Source organism: Zerene cesonia, chromosome 8, assembly GCF_012273895.1.
Source record: "Zerene cesonia ecotype Mississippi chromosome 8, Zerene_cesonia_1.1, whole genome shotgun sequence".
Taxonomy (NCBI): Eukaryota; Metazoa; Arthropoda; class Insecta; order Lepidoptera; family Pieridae; genus Zerene; species Zerene cesonia.
The window spans coordinates 1,990,988-2,012,582 of record NC_052109.1 but is presented as its reverse complement, the minus strand read 5'-3'; the positions used below and the strand labels follow the sequence as shown (position 1 = coordinate 2,012,582).

The 21,595-nt window shown below is 31.6% G+C and overlaps 1 protein-coding gene across 3 annotated transcripts in view; it reads left to right on the top strand.

Moving 5' to 3' along the window:
- LOC119828388 (papilin) overlaps window positions 1-21,595 on the top strand; it is a 75,302-nt gene that overhangs the window by 18,663 nt on the left and 35,044 nt on the right. For all 3 annotated transcript variants that reach the window (XM_038350517.1, XM_038350515.1, XM_038350514.1), the window contains exon 2: window positions 18,600-18,672. In XM_038350517.1, the coding sequence (XP_038206445.1) occupies window positions 18,600-18,672 (73 nt within the window). The remainder of the gene's footprint in view (window positions 1-18,599; window positions 18,673-21,595) is intronic.

Below are 21,595 nucleotides of genomic sequence, written 5' to 3'. Positions count from 1 at the left end.
GAAATGGTTCTCTAATTAAATTGCTAAAGCAAATATTTTTCGACCCGATAACGGATAGTGTTGGCCTGTCTGGCGATGCAAGCAGTTTGAGTGATGCTCTAATTTTTATCGATGTCGATAATGATTCTATTCTAAATATATATGAAGGGGAGCCTCTCAATGGAAATTTGTTAGAATATGAACTAAAAAAAAGCGCTTTTACATAGAAAAGTTTTAAACGCTTATGCCACTTAACAGAAAAATAAGTAGTAGGTAAAAATAAATTAAAAAAAATACAGTATTATTAATAAAAAAAGAAAACGCACCATAAAAGCTTATGTTGTTACTTTTTTATATTTTTTTTCATATAGACGTCCTGGCAATAACGAACACATAAAAAATGTTTTATCCAATTTGACGCAGTCGCTTAGAAGTTATGAGCGTATAAACATATAGGTGATTCATTAGTTTTTATACAGGTCGGTGTTCTGTTCCGACGAGTATTTTGCATTGTTTGTTTACACAACAACTAGGTTTTCATATACAGTCAAAACCGTTTATAACGACATCGTTTACAACGACCTATCGGTTATTACAGCTAGATTGTATGGTCCCGTCCGAATCCCTAGTAAAATATTCAGTAAACAAACCGCTTATAACGACATCGGATACAGCGACATATCGCTTACAACGACGAAATTTTATCGATATTCATCGGCTATAACGACCAACCGCTCCTTGTCCCAGCAACGAACAGTTTGATACTGATGATACTCATACCTTGAAGCGTATGAAATGTAAAATGCAAAAAATATTTGAGACTGGGTTAAAAAAAAGACAGACCAAAATGACTGATTATGTACTTAGAAACTAGTGTAGTTTTATATCTCGTAACTGTTAGTCGCTAAATACATTTTGTATTCCAATTATTTCGTTATAAATATTTTTATTTCTTTTCTAACTCGTTTACATACTTAACCTATACTTATACTAGATAGATAACTATGATAATAAAACTACTGTACTTGTGTATATGACGGTGTTGCTTATAACGACTATCGGATATAACGTCGGCAACTATACGGTCCCTTCGATGTCGCTATAAACGGTTTTGACTGTAACTATGAAAACATGAGGTGTTATATAAGTGTTTTTTTACCGATAATAATGTGACATCACTATTATCTTTTGTCGGCTTAGAGTTTTTTGCGCGGTCTTCAATCAAAGAATGCGACCGCATCGGGACATGCGTTCTAAATTATTCCTCACTTCCATCCATTTTAAAATAAAATTCGGCATAGGGTTAAGAATATATTTTTCAACGGTTTATATCATTCTGGTTTTAATATAGGAAAGTGTCCTTTTTTAAGATCTAGTTAATATATTTTATACGGTATACGTTTTCCTGTAAGTCGTAGTATTGTTTTCTTTAAAATAATGTTGATTCCAATAAGAATGAAATCAATTACACAATAGTACCCATTAAAATTCCGATAAGATGCTCATTTTTCATCAATAATTCGAATCGGAATGGAAAACTACTTAAAAGCTATGGAGCCGACAATCCTACAATTTTCGGAATGGGATATGTAATGGAACGGAGTCGTTACTTAAAGTTATGTTGATAAAATTTGTAATAGCTTACGCAACTAAGGTCTCAGAGGTTAATAGGCGATTGAAATAACGCCACACGTTCCGGCAAGGGGAACAAATTACAATGTAACAAAATTAAGATATTCCCAGGGATATGTGAACACTCTGATTTCTTGACTCCTGGTTTACTTTTTTTTTAAATTAGGCTTCACTTATTTAAGCTTAGAATTCGAAATCATTAACGATTTTTAAATAAATTTATAAAGAATACACAAGCATGTGTAAGATTTAAAATCTTTTCAACAGCACCAGCTCAGTAAATAAAACGTATACAGTATGTTTATTCGCGAAATTCCTGGATATACTTGCGCCCTACCTTTTTATAGAGAACAAATAAACACTGGATATTTTCGGTTTACCGACACGAGATCTGGGTTGCTGGAAATCTTCGCTACAACGCCGTCTATAGAGGATTATAATAAATTTAGTTACTATGATTAATAAGGATTATTATTTACTTGAAATTATTTGCAACATAGACAGACGCTAAATTATGGAAATACAATAAATATGGTTAAAAAATAAAACTTAAAAAAAACACGTTTTAATATAGAACCAACTGTATTGTCTCACTTGTTGATTGATATACGTACGTATACTCAACGTAAACACTTTTTTAATTATATAGATAAACTCATGAAATGATTGTATTGTCACAGATCAATTGATAAGTGTACAAAGTTTTACAGAATTCAATGTGTCCATTAAAAGTGAATCAAAATCGAGTCTATAGGTCTATATAATATGTCTATATATAACCCACTGGTTACACATATAAAAAGACTAATTAATTACACGTGATTATAAATCAAAGCTTTTTGGCATCGTCGTTTAAAAATGTGGTAATGGTAACTTTGAGGTTTTTTTTTTTTGTATTATAGGTAAATTTTAATTTATGAGTAAAACAATGTATGCAATAAAAATTGGCTTAAAAGTGTACCTTAATTAATACGTAACTATTTGTTTGCTAGCATTTTATGCATAAATAACATTTTTTGTACATGCGCAACAGACAGGGCACCTATGACGTAATGATATTCCAGCTCGAGTACCAGGCAACCATAACCTAGTAGCAAGTTAAGCTCTTTATTGATAGCGCGATTTCTCACTATTAAATTTTTGCTCCGAGAAGATCTAAACATATAAAAAACTAATCTATATTTTATCAGGTTTTGATTTGATTTTGTTATATTATATATAACAAAATCAAACATAATATGTAGGTATTCTAAAATATTCACAATTTACTTATTCCTATGACCTTATTACCGGTGTCTACTTATCGCAGTTCGAAAACCATAGAAAATAGGTCATTAATCAAAGTTAACCACTTTTTGACAGTTAGAGAGGGATAGCGACATTCCTGTGGGACTAAGCCGGCATTCCATAGAAAGAGAAACTTTTGTCCATCCCTTTTTTCCCCATCCTTATTAACGTTGGTGAATAGCGGTAATATTTGTTATGAGTTTTTATCGGTATTTGTTAGGAGGTGTGAGTCTATTGAATAATTTATTAGGTTTTAGTAAGGGATTATAATTTGATTCATATCTCAAGGTAAGTAATTTAAATCCGTGTTGAAGTTATCTTGTACTATTATTTTCTATTTGATGTATGGGTAATAAGACTTTTCTGTTCTTGATTATATATTATAAAGAGGTTTTCTAAATTCAATCAGAACTTGTTACAGTAGTATAAAATATATTATTTAAATTACCACTGTGCTAGTGCATAATAGTGTATTACACCTTTTTCAATTAGATTTTTTTTCGATATTTATTACTAACCGGAATTTTTCTTGCTAAATTCAACAATGTTCAATCTGAAAATATGTCTATCATGGCTCTCTCTTATTATATTTTATCAGAAGAAATAAAATATAATAAGAGAGCCGGGATTTTAGACATTAGAAGAGAACCCGTAGGAAAAGCTAGGCAATAAATTTCCAGCTGTATTAAAAAATATGTCAAGAGGCAAGCGAACAAGTTTGACAGTTATGCAAACATGGCCGCCATACATCGGCATCTTTACAAATCACTGTCAAACAATTGCCGAAAAATTGTTATGAGTACAAACCGGCATGGCGCACGGAAGTGAGAGAATGAAATGAACATTTTACATGCTAATTATGTCGAGAATACCGCGAAATGAATGTAGAATTGTGTTTTTTTTTAATGTTGGAAGGCGTTACTTGCAATGAAGATTTTTTAATTAAAAATGATTTGATAGTTTTAGGAACATATAACGTATAATTAATTAATAACGTAAGTTAATACTAACAATAATTTGTCAGAGTATAATTTGACATATGAGTTGAAAGTGAGAAAGGTAGAGCTTGCGGTTGTTGTAATTTTTTGAAATGGGTGGGAATTTCATGAATGACAATTTTTTATCATAAGATTTAAAATAAAAGTTAATTGTTATTATATATATATCAATTTTACTTGTGTAAAATTCATATGTTTATAGTATAACAATAGACTCATTAGTTTTATCATACAGTACGCAATAGAAATTCTAATGAAGTCATCTCAATTGACGTCCGATAATACGTATAATGGTCGTATTTCGCGGTCCGTTGGCCCTACGGCCCCGTTCCGACAATAGAGCCCGATGAGGCGCGTCCCATTTGAAAAACTTTGTACATATCAATCTTGCATATAACAAGGTGAAGCAGGTAACAAGATATTGTGCATCTAATGCTATACCGTCAAAATATTGCGTCATGATTCATTACGAAAATAAAAGCTTACAATTTGACTAGGTATGGGACGCTCGAGTACATAATTTAAATTATATAATGAGCAAGTAATAATGGAGTATAATATCTATTATTATCGGGCATAACTGATAATTCCTCTTAATATATTGTAATTTAATCTTTATCAATCTGAGACATGTATCAAATCCGATTGTGTAAACTTCACATACACACATAATTAAATTAATCGATTTACAAACACATGCAAATGTTAGTTATAAATAAGAACACCCTTCTATTTATTAGCTAAGTAAGCATGTGGCATTAGAAAGAAACACCCCAATGACGACATCATACCCCCCCATCCATACAAATCGCCCTTTTTTATCGAGTTTTGTCCTAAAATGGAAAACATGTACCAGGCCGACAGATTACGCAAAGAGTGAGCGAGCACTACCCTTAAAACGACCTCAAGATGCGCAGGCTCGAACTCGTCTTTACGCAATCTGAACCCCATATCTAACTCTTTCTAACGCTCTTTGTGCTATCCATAGTTGTATCTCTTTTGCACATGCTTAGATAGGGTTGCGTTCACATACCCTTCGCTATGTATGTGTGGATTTAGGTTAGGGTGCACACAACCCCTTGGATATGCGATGCGTATATGACTATGGTGTGTGTTACGTCTCACACGAAAACATACGTGACAGCGACTTCCTATTGATTCCTGTTATCCTGGTGGACGAGTATGTGAAGAGATTAGAATTTGCTTAGCAAACGCCTGTTTTTTTTTTCTAATCCCACCCCATACATGAAAATCTAATTGTAGAATTTTCTAACACGCAAAGTGAGTACGTAGAATGAATAGGTAGTTAGTACCTACCCTTAAATACCTATACGAGAATTTCTTTCTAATCATTTGGCGTACACACATGAGAGTTTAGAAGGAGAGAGATAGACAGTATTGCCCTCTCTGTCAATCCTGTTTCTATCCCAAGGAACACACACGTTGAAATAAATTGGTTTTGATGTATTTGATTAAAATTTAAATTGAACAAATTGCCGTTGTAGATTCTATTTATTTTAATTTGTTTAACAATTTTGTATCGAATTACAACATTTGTTTATAGATTTAATAAATGAAAAACATACACTGTATTTGCAGAAAGTAAGACGAGAGAAATGTTTGCAATCGGTCGTACATAACCGACAAGTTTACACATAATTGGACTTAGAGGAAATTTGGTGACGATACATAATTTATTTACATGTTAATTACCTATTATGTCTTTGCCAAAGTTATTATTCTAACAAATGATGTAATAAGATACACCTGTGCATTAAATTATAAAATAGAAATATACACGCATATAATATTATAGAATTACGTTATAACGCTTTTTATGTAGTTTAAAGAAAAAACTTAATTCAGGTAAAAAATTAAAAATTTACGTCAAATCTTATAAGTTCTAGGTGTATATTTTTAAGAACTTGAAATATTATCCTAAGGCTTATTTTCTTTTTTTTCAGGTAATCAAATAGTGGGCACCATCAGACGTCAACTTGGGATAATATTATAAATCAAAACTAATCCATTCTCACGTGGGGTCGAAGGCGATTATAGCCCTCATAATATTATAGCCTTAAAACTTATAGCCCTTGGCCCAATTAATTAGACCTTTCGTCATTTTAAGTCCTGCTTGTCTATAATACTGCGTATATTTTTTGAATTTAACTATACTTACACCTTGTGTATGTAAAATTTTATAACTGTTATTGATGAATGTTCACAATGAATAAGAGATCTTACTTTCTTGGATTCTAAAAATGTTAATGCAAAAATAATATACAACTAACTATAAGTAGTGGCTATACTAAAATTGCATTTAAGTCAGCTGCTCTTAAATGCCCAGATAAAGAAATTTATTATTGTAATTTTGAACAAACGCGCGATTTCGTAACATACTTACTTACTTTTTCATGTGACTTGTAAAATGATTCGGAGCCATGGGAAAATGTGAAATTATTTCAACCCGGCGCACAGGAGAATAAAGATATCTATCTACGTAGCAGCTTCTTACATATTGTACAAATGAAGTAGCAATTTCACTACAGTATACTCGTGATATGGACGGAACTGATAGAACTTCCGCCGCCCACGCTGTCCGTGCTCTCAGGGACGAACTAAACGTGGAACTCTTTTTGGTAATATGATATAAATATATGTGTTTTACCATATTATCATAAAATTTACATTAAGTTGGTATGATAGAAAGAATTAAAGCTTTTCGTCCCTAAAAAAATTTGTGAACTACTTTTTGTTGAGTTTATTACACATACAGCTGCCGTTTTTATAGGCAGTTTTAGATAATTAAAAAAATCACCCTAAAATGACTTTATAAACATAACTTACTGTTACATGATGAAGAGATACAAAGAAAGACGTTAGTTAAAACAAATTAAAATATGGCTTTTTTATAATGCCTCATAGCTGTATTTTTGCTTTTTTATTATCTGTAGTAATTGTTTTATATTCTTGATTCCTTTTAAATTATTGGTTAAATTCTCTTTGTGATAAAAAATTAACACGTGAATAAGCATGCGAGACCAAAACTAGTTTCTTAAAAAGTTAAAATGTATTACAAAGATTCGTTAACAAAATGCATTCCCTTAAAAAATACAACTTTTATCTTTCCGATCTTAGAGGGCTTCTAAGAAGGAAGTTCATACTTGACCGCAACGTGACTGAACAAATTTTATAAAAGACTTAGATTTAATCATAACAAAGATAGTACTGCAGTCAGGTTAAAAGACTGTTTGTAGCATTTCATATAGTTGCATTCTTGTGACCTCGACCGTTTTGCTATCTACGAATTTATGTAAATGTGTAAAAATGTCATGAGTAAAACATAAAATTGCCTTAAATTTAACAATTTACTAGAAAAACATAGCTTAACTGTTAAAAATAGTAACTTATTTTCATTTTCCGTGTATTGAAACCAAAGCAATCTCTACAAACGTCTACAGAATTGAGCTAACGCTTGAGATCAATGGTCCCGCCAGTCAATATTGACCCCTAACACGACGCAACTAATTGCGTTGCGTTGTCCTGGACGCGACATCTAATTACTTATTAGACGATTACTCGGTCGTTGACCTGCGAAATATTTTGGCAACTTCCAAGTATGCGACATGGCCTACAAGTCACAAACCACTAATGTTTATGTTTGCTTGGTAATTGTTCAAAAACAGCTAATTAGCTAAAGTTTAAGAAAAACTGACTAAGAAATAATATTGCATTTTTAATATAAAATCATCGTCTAAATTTCATTGAATTTGCTCGTAATTTATTAATTATTAAGTTAATTTATTTACAAAGATAATTTTTGAAATCATTAACGAAAATTTCTTAAAGGCGAGCAAGTGAAGTCTACCTAATAATACAGTTCGCGTGCCAAACTTAAAATGAACTGAAAGCAAAGTAAAGGTAACCGAGAACGCATGCGTCAAACAGGTGACACTGCTTTTGTCGTCCAATATAACTCGAACCACCCTTTCTATAATATTAACCCTCGCCAATAAGCACTTGTTGGGCCAAGAATAAATGGTTATAGATACAGGTAGAACAGGTGGGACGCATGCGCCAGGTAATCACACCTTCTATTGCTTCATAGACCCCTGGTACTAGGCTGGCATCTTGCCACAGGTACGCTCCTAAATAACAGGTGTTTGAGGTCTTCATAGGTCTTCCCTTATTTGACCCCTAACACCTCCCCTTGACCCGGTTGAGGTATTGAATAATTGAACTCTAATAGAGCGTAATTTACTTTAAATTTAAAATATACTATATGCCGAAGGTAATACAGATCAAATTAGCTTGCAATATCGATCCATGTAGTAAAAGCTCACAGAGCCTAAATATTTCTTATATTTTATATTAATAAATGCTTGGTATTTATATATTTATGAATATTTTGAACAATTTGTACTTTGAATAAAAATGTTTCGTCTGTATAACTTATTACCTAATTGAATTCATTACGAAATGGTGCAAAGCTATAAAACACATTGATTGCTAAGAAAGCTTTAAGAAAGTGTAATAAATCGCCTTTCTCGAAATCAATAGTGTCTTACAATAAAAATTAAATCTGGGGCAAATAATCCTCCAAATTGCATTTAATCACTTCAGCCATAAATCACGGCGATCGTAAAATTCAACTACAGGTAATCAAAACCGTATCACATTGGTTCCGCGCGTTCCACGTGTAAATGTGTACCTAATACGGTGTCACGATTTTCCTGTGTAACCTACACAAATTGATTGAATGATTTTTTTTCATACTAAAATGCCAAATATATTTTCTACGCGTTTGTTTTCACTATCTGATGCAAAGCAAATAGCAAATAAAAATTATTGCATACTAAATTAGTGTAATAGTGGGATCAATTTTACCTTATCATAAACTAGCGATATGCCCCGGCTTCGCCCATGGTACACACAATAAGCGTACATCGCATACATATCCATGTTTTTTATTTAAAAAATGTTTGCGCATTCAATCAAACAAACTCTTCAGCTTTATGATATAACCAGGAATAAAAAAATGTATGCTTTATTTTTTGTATTTTCTGACAAATCCTCTCCTTGCAATGTACCATAAATAATAAATCTTTACGCTATCATCCCACAGCTATAATAATGCAGACGATCATCCAGATTATCTTTACAATATAATTCAGATCAAAAAATATGTGATTAAAAAGGAATACTTCCAGGCAATTAAATTTCAGAGATCATTAACCGCTACGGCCTACGACTGTTTCATTTTCGTGATACTGGGTTCGATGCCCGGCGCAGCCAAGCGAGTCAGTCGCGATACTAATTGATTAAAATGATCTTTGTCTAGAATATGACCTATCTAGATCGGTAGCAATTGAGAAGTTTTTTTTGGTGACAAAAAATTACATCACAGTTCTGGCATGTCATGGTATTATTTTCGCGGTTCACACGGACGTTTATATTATGAATTTATTTCTTTTAGATTAGCAATAATAGGTGCAATATAATCTAAATATTAAACAGAGTTAATATTATCGTTCTTTCCACTAAACTTGAATCAAATATAAACCTTAGTTGTTGCGAAATACAAAAAGAGCATGTTTAAGTGTTTTGCAACACTTGTTCAACACATAACTTTATTAAACTCTCGTTCTTTGATTTATAGGCTTCCCAGATTAGGTACACTAAAAAACTGAACTTGCTAACGAATCTATAAAGATACAAAATTTTTAGATAAAATAATTTTTTGTATTTTTTATTAGTATGCCTTCTTCGTATTCGTATAAAATATATTTTTTCAATTGCTGTTTATTACTCATTTCTCAATTTAGACTAGTGCCTATAAACCTAGTTCTCATACAAAAACTAGGTCTTATTTATGTACTTAAAAAAGCAATTGAAGTCTGCAATTACTCAGTGAGGACTTAACGAGCTAATACAAAATTAGGTCAAATATATGTATAATTCTAAATGCTGCTTTAAGCTTAAAATATTTATTAGCTCTTAGTCAACATAACATGACAATCTACAAATATCGTTTTAGTGGCACATATAAAATTTAAAGACACATGAAAAGAATAAACAATATAACTTAGATAAAAAAATCATGGTTTGAATGATAGAAATAACCAAGTAGTCTCACTCGTGCTCTTAGAATATAATACAATGGGAAATTATTAAATCCTGGCTATCCCATCAGCATAATGAGTAAATTCATCATGCTATTGTATTGTCATCTTTCATAAGCGTTTGTGTCAAAATCGAATCTAAAGGAGTCGGTTACGTACAAGTATACAGGTAAAGCAAATAAAAAAATAATTAACAAATAAATAGCGTATCAAAAACGCTTGTACATAAGCTGGTAATTCACGTTTATCTCTGGTTTTTTTCCGCTCTATATAATTGATCTGTTTTCTCTTAAAAGAAGACAAGTGACCACCATATTCAGATTAAGATAAGAATTAGAAATATAGAATCGGTAAAGGCTAAATAAACATTTTAATTGTTTGTCAAGTTCAATGCTCCGTCCACGCAATCTCTAACGTCCGAACAATGTTTTACGATTTGGCTACGTTTTTTATAGTTCATAAGATGATTTCATGAAAATAAAAACAATAAACTAAAAAAAATATCTTATCATAAAATCCCTGTTTGTTATTTTAAACTGAGAACGGCAGATTTTCCTAAAACCCATGCCTTTGAAGTTTCGCAAAATTTACGATAAAGCTTATCGGTTCTTAATAAAAAGCTTCAAACCAATCTAAACTGTTTCTAGCTGCTTGGCCAGATTTCGGTTATACAAGATAGTAACTACAGAAAAGTAGTATCCAAGTCACTCTGAAACTCTACTCCGATATTATATCCAATATTCTTATATTTCAAACTCGTTTGTTGATTTTTTGGTTATCCATTACAAAATATATGAACTGTTTGCATCATTTAGCGAGACTAGTTGTTACTATTCAAAAGCAACATATTATATTGAAATTTTACTATCAAAACAACAATGAAATGTTGAATCATCAGAGACTGTCAAAAAAAATATTAAGTGAGAGCTACGAATGTGAATCATACATCTCGTGTAGGTTTAAATATAAGTAGCTCAACAGATAAAACACACATCGAGTTAAAAATTTAGAGCACAATTTTAATATTGTTTAGTAGGTATATAGGGTACGTATTACATATAAATTATAATTTATAGGTATGCCAGCGTTTAAATCCGTTTTTTGATAGAACGCGTTTTTCCTAATTCAAATTAGTTGTAACTTTTGTAATTTGGGAAACTACTGAACTGACTGGGAAAAACGCGTCAATAAATTGAATACTATGTTTTCTCTTCTATACTGTTATTTTGCTGTCCTGCGCGTCAGTCGTATATTTATTATTTCGATAACTCCTTAACTTTTCATAATAATCAACATATAATGTGTACATGACTGTACTGCGAAATGTATGTTGTCTATAGAAATATTATTTTGTTTATAATTCAGCTTCCACAAGTTGTTATTACAGTTGAAAAATTATGCCGTTCGTTCCATGAAATTTGCTAAGTCATATACATGTAGATTATACAATGCATTTATTGCGACTTTGATAAGTTTTACATTATGTGTTCTATAAGGATAAATGGTTGTTAAGTATTTTATTTTATATATATGCGTAATTAAAGGTGATTTGGAAAATTAAATTATCATTTTTTAATTTTTTTTTAAATTTAATTAAACAACCATAAAACATCAGGACACTTGACCAATATAACTCGAAAACTATTTTTAGCCGTATCAAATATTTCGTCATACAACAAGTCGAGTCTGCAGCCAAATGTTCTATTTGTTTTCTTTCTTGTATTTGATAATAATAATTTTAAAGGGAAAAATGCAAATTTGGTATGCGGTGTCATTCTTTTTTTAACTATTGCCTTTCATTTGTAGATAAAGAACTATACAAACTTGAGGAGATTTTGTGTGGAATTTAATATTTCCGTATCATTGGGTTATTTGCCGACCAGTTTCTTTTCGTTTTTATAATTATTGATACCATTTGAAACCAAAACATTAATTATTAGACGAACCATACTTTTGTCTGCTCAATTAATACTTTACTCGAGCATAATATCTGAAAGTTAATATCTTATTAACAATCATGAGCATTCCTTAAATTTAAATAATGACGTAACAAGTTATTACCGAATTATACACACTTAAAATCATTTTTAAACAATAGCCGCTACCAAAAAGCTGACACACATAAAGACATCAACCGTTGAATTTAAATGTGCTAATTGTGGGTGATATGATCATCGGTATACATTTTTGGACAAAGCTAACATTGTTATATGTTGCTCAATGAAAATATTATATTAAGTATCTATAAATCCAATGTAGCGAACGACCGAACTGTGCTACTTTGTTTATTAGGGTTGCTTCTATCTTAGTAAAATGTTTTTCACTGGCGCCTAATCTATATAAATAAAAGGAAGTCAAACTGGTTCTACAAAGTATTAATACATAAGACCAGATTTTTTTACATTTTTTGGTTTTATGGATTTGTCTATTGAGACTAGTTCTTTTAATAATTAATTGTTTGGAAACATTACACGAAAACTCGGGCGGATAAACGAACACTAATATAACAATACATTTCCACAAAAAGGTCACCGATGTCTATTGCAGATTTTAGATGGAACCAAATGACGACAATTTCGTGTCACAAACAAAATCACGCCAAACAGTTCCAAATCCATGGAGTTATCGAGTAGCAGAACAAAAAAAAAACAGTCGAATGGCGACCCTAATATCTACAAATCTCGCAATGCCGAAGTTTGTTTGAATGAGGGTTTGCCTGTTCATGGTAGTTTCGTTTTGTTTTCTCGAAGACATTTAACAAAACGACAATGAATTTCAATTATTTGGTTTACTTAATAATACACTACAATAATGTACTTAATAAAAGTAAAAATATATCTATTAAATGTTATGCGAAGTTTCAGCACCAGCATTAAATTAAGAAAAATGATCACATCAAGCAAATTGATTGTTGCGACCTTATTTCTAGAAACCATTCACCTTGCGTGGGCGGACGTAGGTTTACTGAAATCTAGAGAAGTTTGCACCAAGTTTAAAAACACTCCCGACTCTCTTTATTGACAGATTGATAGAGGAAACCAGAGTTTGTTTATGATCTAGATACGTCGATAAAAATTGAAAATAAATTACTCGATCATGAAAATTTCTGTTTTGTTGCACTTTTATGTGGTGGATGCTTTGTGAATCATTGTGTAAGTATAGCTTAGCTTGTGAATTATTCATAGCACCTTTGATCTGGTCACAGGAAATGTAATAAGAAATAAAAAGAAAACGGATATTTGAGGCATAAGATGGCTTGAAGCTTAAGGAAAAATCATGTCAAATTGCATCAGAGCTATTAAAAAACTTTATCGTCCTACATTAATATCAGCTACACTGGTCCCCTTCGCAACAGACTATTTCCCAAGAATTATTATCAAAATAAAATATTGTCAATAAAATAACAATACATTGCCTATCTGATGGAAGACACAAATAAGAGCTGTCGCCTGATTTGGAGAACTTCAACCCGTTAGGATGGCGTCATTTCAACAGTTATCCCATTAAAATTGGCGAGCCATACCCGTGGGCTTTGTCAACGATTAATATAACCTATTTATACAATGGATTAGCATTACATCATACAAGTCTGCGATGCGAGTGATACATTTGTTTATAAAAGCTTCGCTCCACTGACAATTGGAGTAAATAAATGGTTTCCTTTAAAAAGTTATGCAATTTTTTATGTGCTACGTTCATTAAAAAATAAACAAAATAGAAAGTTTGCGTAATAAAAAACAGGTTAAATGTCAGTTAAAAAAATCTCATATGCTTCATTAATAATTATAGAGAAATAGGGAGATTTTCATTAAATGCCGATGATATGCGATTAAATTTATTTAAAATACGATATTTACGTCGGAAAATTGATTGAAATTTAAGCTACATTAAATGTGCTAATTAAATATCAATAAACCGACTCGACTTTATACGAATACGACTTTCTTACCTTTTGAAACTCATGTTAACTATTTCTGTTAGTTTATCTTTCATGAATCGTAACGTTTAACAATACCTTAATGGAGTCATAAATTATTTATTCGCGGAAAACATTTATCCACAAATAATGGCATTTGAAGCTAACGCGCATCAGATGATATTTTTAGCTCGTTACAAGGCGCTTAGACTAAGAGTTAAAGTTAATGAGTTATTACATCTATAATAAGTCAAAATCTGAAGAAAAAATTCGAAAGTCACGCGGATGGAGCAGCAGGTACGAAATTTGGCATGCCTATAAATAATACAGAGTTATAAAACCACATTAAGTTTTTATTGGATTGTTCATCATTATTTTAATTAATTATTATCTGTAGGCACAATTTATTTAAAATATAAACCTTTGTTATCTTAATTATTTGAACGAAAAGTAATATGTTACTAGCTGTACAGAAATGAATTCACTATCGGTTTCTTTCATGGCGCTATGTTGTTATAATCATAATACTTATTTAATAGAATTCAACGTGACTCTTGCGCTATATGTTAATAGTTTTAGCAGACGCGTCGGCGTCAGGTCGGAAGCGCGTAATGGGACTTTGCATACACAATGCGTTTAAAAATAATTTAAATGGCTATCTATAGCCACTTGAAGTTAATATTTTATATATAGTTATCGTTGGTTGAGTCGATTTGCACGTGAGGGTTTTTGAAATAATACATTATTGTTGTTGATGCATCTATAAATACTTTTGTCATATTACTGTGTTGAAGTTAAGATGAATCAATAATAAATACGTACTGTTGAATATCCGACTGTAATGCTACGCCTATATTTTTATGAGACTTAAAACGTATACATTGTTAGAGGACAAAGACAATTTTTGTACTTTTTATGCTCAGAAAACAAAACATGTAATGATTCAAGTAATGAATATGAATATAATATGAATATGTTATAATGAAAATAAAATATAATGAAAAGAATTCTCTTTTCATTATATTCTGTTAATATGGATATGTTATATTAATTGTATGTTCCATGTATATTTGTATGTTTACGTGTAATAACGTGAAGTGGACGCGAGTGAAGCCGATCGAAGCTAAGCAACAAGCTATCATTGTTACCGTTCTGAGATATCTTCCGCCCGCATTATTTTCAAATAAGCATCAACAAGAAGCAGCCATGAAATCGATTTCAGTAAACATTTTATAATGACACCGCGGACTATACGCTGCCATTGTAAATTACGCGTTTTACGAGACAACACCGACGAGTAACGTTTGATAATTTTATTAGTTTTTCATATTCGCATACGCAAAATAACGAACGACCATTGTAAAAACCCGAATGCCCGGAAAATTATGCGTGTTTACCATTAAAATTGTTTGTTTATAAAACAATATCTAATGTTTAATTTGATGCGAGACAAGGTAGGTATCGAATTACACTTCCAGACAACATCAGATTTTTTAACAGTTTTTAACGTTTATGTAGCAATGTACTCTAAAACCACTGGGCTAACAATAACAGACGATTCCATAAAGTCAATGTAAACAAGAGTATTCGAGTTTAGAGCAAATCTTTGTCGAAATTCAACAAACCAATGCAAACATTGCAATTTGTGCCAAGCACCTATTCAAAGACACGGGGGAAATTCAAAGAGATCGTATTTTTGTTTCCACCGTAGCTATGTGATTATTTATAGGACTAGTTAAAATATTAACATCTATCTTTTTTGCTAATACAATTCTTTATACAAAAAATAATATTACAAAAGATCTTACGTCTGTCTTAAATGCCTAAGTTATATCACAAGCAATCAGGGTAATAACGCGATAGGTATCTAAATATATTGAATCACATAATATTCTTTATTCAAAAGTCGAGCTTTTTATTATTTTTGTTTGTTAAGAATAAAACAGATAGAAATACGTAGCCTTCAACAAAATAATTATCTACAGTCCGACAGATCCCACGTCTTTTACCTTCACAAAAGGTAATTTGAGGGTATGTAGCCGCCACATTACATTTCAGACAACTAAACGAGATGTTGAAAATAAACACAACCATGCATTATTCGTTTCTTTAATTCTTACCCCACAGTCGCATTAATATTGCTGTTAATTCTCGCGACACTAAGTGGAACTCTTAAAGTTAGTGTGCAAAAATAAGCTAAAGAGCAATTGCTGAAAAATTGATCATCCATGCAATTCTAGACAACAGCTAAACGGACAGCAGTCTTAGTAATAGGTTTACCCTTTGGGTACGGAACCCAAAAAATAACTAAAAACGTCTCTAAAAACACCGTAGTCTAATCCAAACAAATGTAATCATTTGCTCCCACCAAAACAATCGTACCAAAAGAAAAACACAGTAGCGAACAAAAAACCATGGAGCGACTATAAATCAGCCGCTGTAATGTTAATTGACAGGCGGATCGGCTTACCTTCCCGCGGAACACGATATTTGCAATGCCAAGTTCATCTCGCAATGCCGCAAATTAACTGTATCATCGCATTTGTATATCAAATGTTACATCCTCGGGCCAAACGTGCTATGTGGCCGATATATGACTAATTGTGTTGATAATTTACATTTCCTTTTCAATGTGTATATGAAAATAGTGGTACCTTCGCCTTACGGGTTAGGTTTAACAAAACACGCCTTAGGTTTAACAAAAATTAATTATATTAGACTGCATTATGTCCCTAGTTTTCTTGCCCAATCACATATTCCGTTAGGCTATAAAAACTAATGATTTACGGAAATAGAATGAAAACGGAAAAAGAAAAAAATAGAAAAATGAAAATATAACACGTTCATATAATTGCAACTTGACGCATTTAATCAGCGTGGTGGATTATGGCTTGAACACTAATAGGAAGCCTGTGTCCCAGCAGTGGGAAGATACATACAGTGGCTGAAGATAATGATGATTATGATCCTAATCAGGAAAATAGGAAAAACATATATTATTGTATTGTTAAAGATTGATGAGAATACAAAGCTGTAATTAAATATTTCCGTATAAAGTGGGTCAAAACCAAATCTAAATTTTAATTTTTCATCTATATGTACCGACCGGCCGTAACCGACTCGGTTATATTCAAACATATAGGTGAATTTAATATAAATATAAAAATATATTTTAAAAAAGCGTGTTAATAATGATCAATATATTCCAAATTACAAAAAACACATCATTCTTTATAGTTGCACAATTGTTACACTTCCAAATACTTGAATATTAAACAGATTACGTCAATTATGAATAGATTTGGACCTACTTTTAAGACATGATGACCGAACCGGATGTGTAGGTTTGGCTGTATTTCGTAGATCTCCTTTTAGATCCTCCTTCTTCTTATCCTTAAATTGTGTCGATGTTATTGCAATACATAACGTGCAGCTTGATTCTTCAATGGAGTCTTCGTTGTATGCATAGATTTTAAATTAACCAACCATTTGAACTCCCTAGAAATCCCACTTAAAGACAATATATTTAAATTTTAAAGTGCCGTTTTCATGAAGTTATGAGTTTATCTTATGCAACTAAGATTGTATTACACGTTGAGTATATGATGTCTATACATTCTTGCATTGTTTTTATCACGTCTTTCACAAACTAATTACTATGATATCAAGGTGAATACGTCTTTGTTCAGAGTCATGGCCGCTAATTAACATTTCTTTCATCCTGCTTGCTTTCTATACTTTATTATCCCACGGGATTAAATAGCTTTTGTGCTGGTCCAAGTTTTAAAAACATTTGAGTTTTCAATCGATTGGTTATTCTGGAAGTCTTGATATTAAATTATACTCATTATTGTAGTAATCCTCAGTCCCGTAGTAAGCTACAAAAAATCACTAAACTCATAGAACTCTATGTTATGATACTGACTAAAAATGTAACACAAAAAAAATATGCTTCAAGAGAAATGTTCCATTAAAATGATATTTAGTTTTTATTCATTTCACAGTCACGGGCGGTCCTTGTAGCATCAAATAATTTGATAACTTGAGCCACAAGCCAATAAAGATGATATCAGATAGAAGCGCGGCAGCAGATCACGCCGTTCGTATCTAACAATTTCATCAACAACCCATACCTAAGAATGAACCTATCAAATACTTACCTCAACTCTAACTCGTGTAATTGGACACAAAGTGTTTTGAGATGTTCGGAAAGCGATAAAATTTACTCCTCATCTATCGCTCGGTCGCGTCCACTTGTTAACATTTTTCGAATGTTTTTTATTTATATTCATTACTTTACCTAGTATGAACCAGAGTGATTACCTTAAATGGAAGTTTCACACCAAAACTTTACGTCGTATAGCGACAATTACGTGTTTTATTTATGCTTTTTACAACTTTCATTAGATTGAAGGCTTATGGTGTGGTCGTTTATTTCATTCTCTGTTTCTTTTTACAGAAGCCTTTCAAATAGTTTTTCTCCCTGAACGATGGACGAAACACATTCTGTGGTTTAGGTTTATACTTCGATATACTATGGCACCAAACTGACCATTGTAAAAGTCATAATGTATAATTTTCCTAATTCTTTACACACTAATATTAATCTTATAGCAAGCATGTAGTGCACTTGATATTAATGGTCTATTGCATTTGTTGTTACAGATTGCTGCTGGTGGCAGCCATCTTTATTATTAATTGTATATCGTGGACGGCTTCAAGGCATCATTTCTCACACGTAAGTAGTTATTATTAAACTGTATAATTTTTCTCAACATAAAAGGTCTCCGATGTCCCTGGGGGTAACATCGAGTTATCATGAAGTAATAAAAGTAAAAAAAATACAGTCAAATTGAATCTCCATTTTTGGGAACAACAGTTAAAGCTTAAGAAAAAATAATAAATTAAATCAATAGCAACATACAAATAATCTTTTTTTTTATATTAACATTAGCATGTTTATCCTATAAAACTAAAAAAATAAAACATGGAGAAAATTTTTCGCTGAGAGTAAAATCCAAAGATTGTTATTTAATAGTATAGTATTGAAACTTCGAATTAATATATCGTTGTCACGAGTATCTACAATAAATATTTATATTCTCAAAACTGACTTCTATTGACAGACCTCCCGATGATTTGACCCTCACCCTGTGAATGCCAAAGAACACATATTAAGCAATAGGCCGCTATACCATTGACCTCTCCCACAACGAGCCTTGACTTTGAATCCCGCCGCTCTCATAAATCACCATCTAACCTTATACCGTCCAATTTAATGAGACATCTGTTTTCACAATACGTTAATAAATCAATTTTTAGCTAGGTTTCGAATTGCTTCGTCTATTGAACGCAATTTGCGGACAGTCGCATAAATTGTGACTATATCTATGATTAGAATGGGTTTTTAATGCCTGAAGTGTTGCTGAAAATAGAACATTTTATAATTTTCATGGAATATTTATTAAAACGGAATAGATTGTAACGATAGATACTTCTTATTTATTTATAATTCGACAGAAATACCATTAAATAAATAAATAACTACTCAATAAATATATTTTTGTGAATTATGTGTAGAAACTATAGAAAATAATCTAGTAATATTTCCCACGATTCTATGAAAAGCCGCAGGCAAAAGTTAATCATAAATTAAAAACCATGGTAATAATAATACCATACAAATTACTTTCAATTTCATTTCTACATCATATAACATTTAAACACGTGGAATTCACAGCGTGAGACTAACATTTTCATGATATGTAGGGTTGTCACGCGAGGGTTGTTGTTATTTTATATAATTAAAATCTTTTTTGTTTCGTCAATTTTTATTATAAATTGCCTATAATACAAAAAAGCAAGGTGATTCGAGGTTTGTACATAATATGCTAGCTGAAGACGGGATAAAAGTATTTTAACCTGAAAGAATAGGACCTAAGAGACCTAGACTTATTAGTCTAGACTCATTACATTGCGTCTATCTTGACAAGAATCCCAATAAAAATACTTTTAAAAAAACATAACATGACATTTTACATTCAAATAGTAAGATTTATCGCACACCAAAAAAATGCAAAAAGGAACATAAATAAAAGCTCATAACATATTTTGAAGCAATTAATTTATCTTTATATATAGGTATTCGTTGACAACCTTATCGAAATACTAATTGATCTCTCTAAAGAGTCATAAATCTAATCAAAAGGCGCCTTCAATTGATGGGTACGTTAGCTTATGACCAACTAGGACGGTCATCTACAGCACTAAAAATTCGGTTAGCTCATTGCTCGTGTTAGGCGATTTATGAGGACATTGTCTTTTTATATTAGCTTGTTTAAGACTCGGTCTATTAAGTTTGATATATATTTAGATTTAGCACGCATCCATGTATTGGACTACAGTATGGAATGGAATTATTGAGGGAGACTGTTTTAATTGAGAATCCAAAATTGTACTACTGCAATACTATATTTAGTCAATACTAGTTCGAAGGTGAGAAAAATTAAAAAAAAAACTGCCAGTCTTGAAACAAGCAAAAACAAAAAGAAAAAAAAACATTCTGTCTTTGCAAAAATGGTATACTCGTTTTTCCCTCCGTTTTTTGTTCTACCTACGAGCAAGAAAAATGTCAACATATACCCAGATAACATAATACTATACACATAACCAACTGAGTGTGTACACTATACACGTAGATCACTTATATTTCTTGACATACGTCATTTGTATACCCACTTGAACTAGAAAACATTAAACGACCGGATGTTTTGATCTTTAACGAGAACGAACTATTGAATCTTATGGATTTCATGGCAGGTGTGCAACGTGGGCGCAAGTAAATACTGCTTCGTGTTGCATTATGCATCCAATCCAAACACTAGTGCAGTAAATATTAACAGCCTCGAAATTGGTGGTCTATGAATTTTTCAATAAATGTTCTGTAACTGTTTTTACCTACACTCAGTAGATTTTATCTGTTCTATAAACTATCTAACATAATTTTAACACAACCATCCTTTATTAAATAATGTGTAAATTAAAACAAACAACAATCCAATTATAAAAAAAGGATGTTTAATTTGTAAAATTATGTAACATTATTCTCAGTTATAAAAATTGAAACCTTTAAGACTTTATATCAATGATTAAGTAATGAAAAAGAAACAGGCAACATTTTTGAATGTTATACTTCTAAACAATTGAAAATTAAATCTGGTGCTCTCCTTGAATTTCTCCAAAAGCAACCTCCTCAAAATCTAAATAAAAAATGATCGCTCATTTAATAGCCATAACTCCTATATCTATCTTCAAAGACCAATGCTCGAGAATCGCTACAAGTTGTTTATCGTCATAACAATATTGTAGAACTTTCCCGCGGTGAAGACGCGGTAAAGCCGCTTGCACATCGGCGGGTGGCCGTGTCCTACGATCACACGATAGCTTGTTTATATGATGTACGTACGCACATGAGCGTAATTAAAATTAAATCGATGAATTTAAACACATATTGTATTTGAGTGTTGCTAGTAATGCACACACTTATGTGACATATACATATAAAACTAAAATTTTACTAAGATATCAAATAATGTTAAAGTTGACGCTGAATAATCTGAATACGTATGAATTCTTGTTATTAAATAAACTATTACTACTAC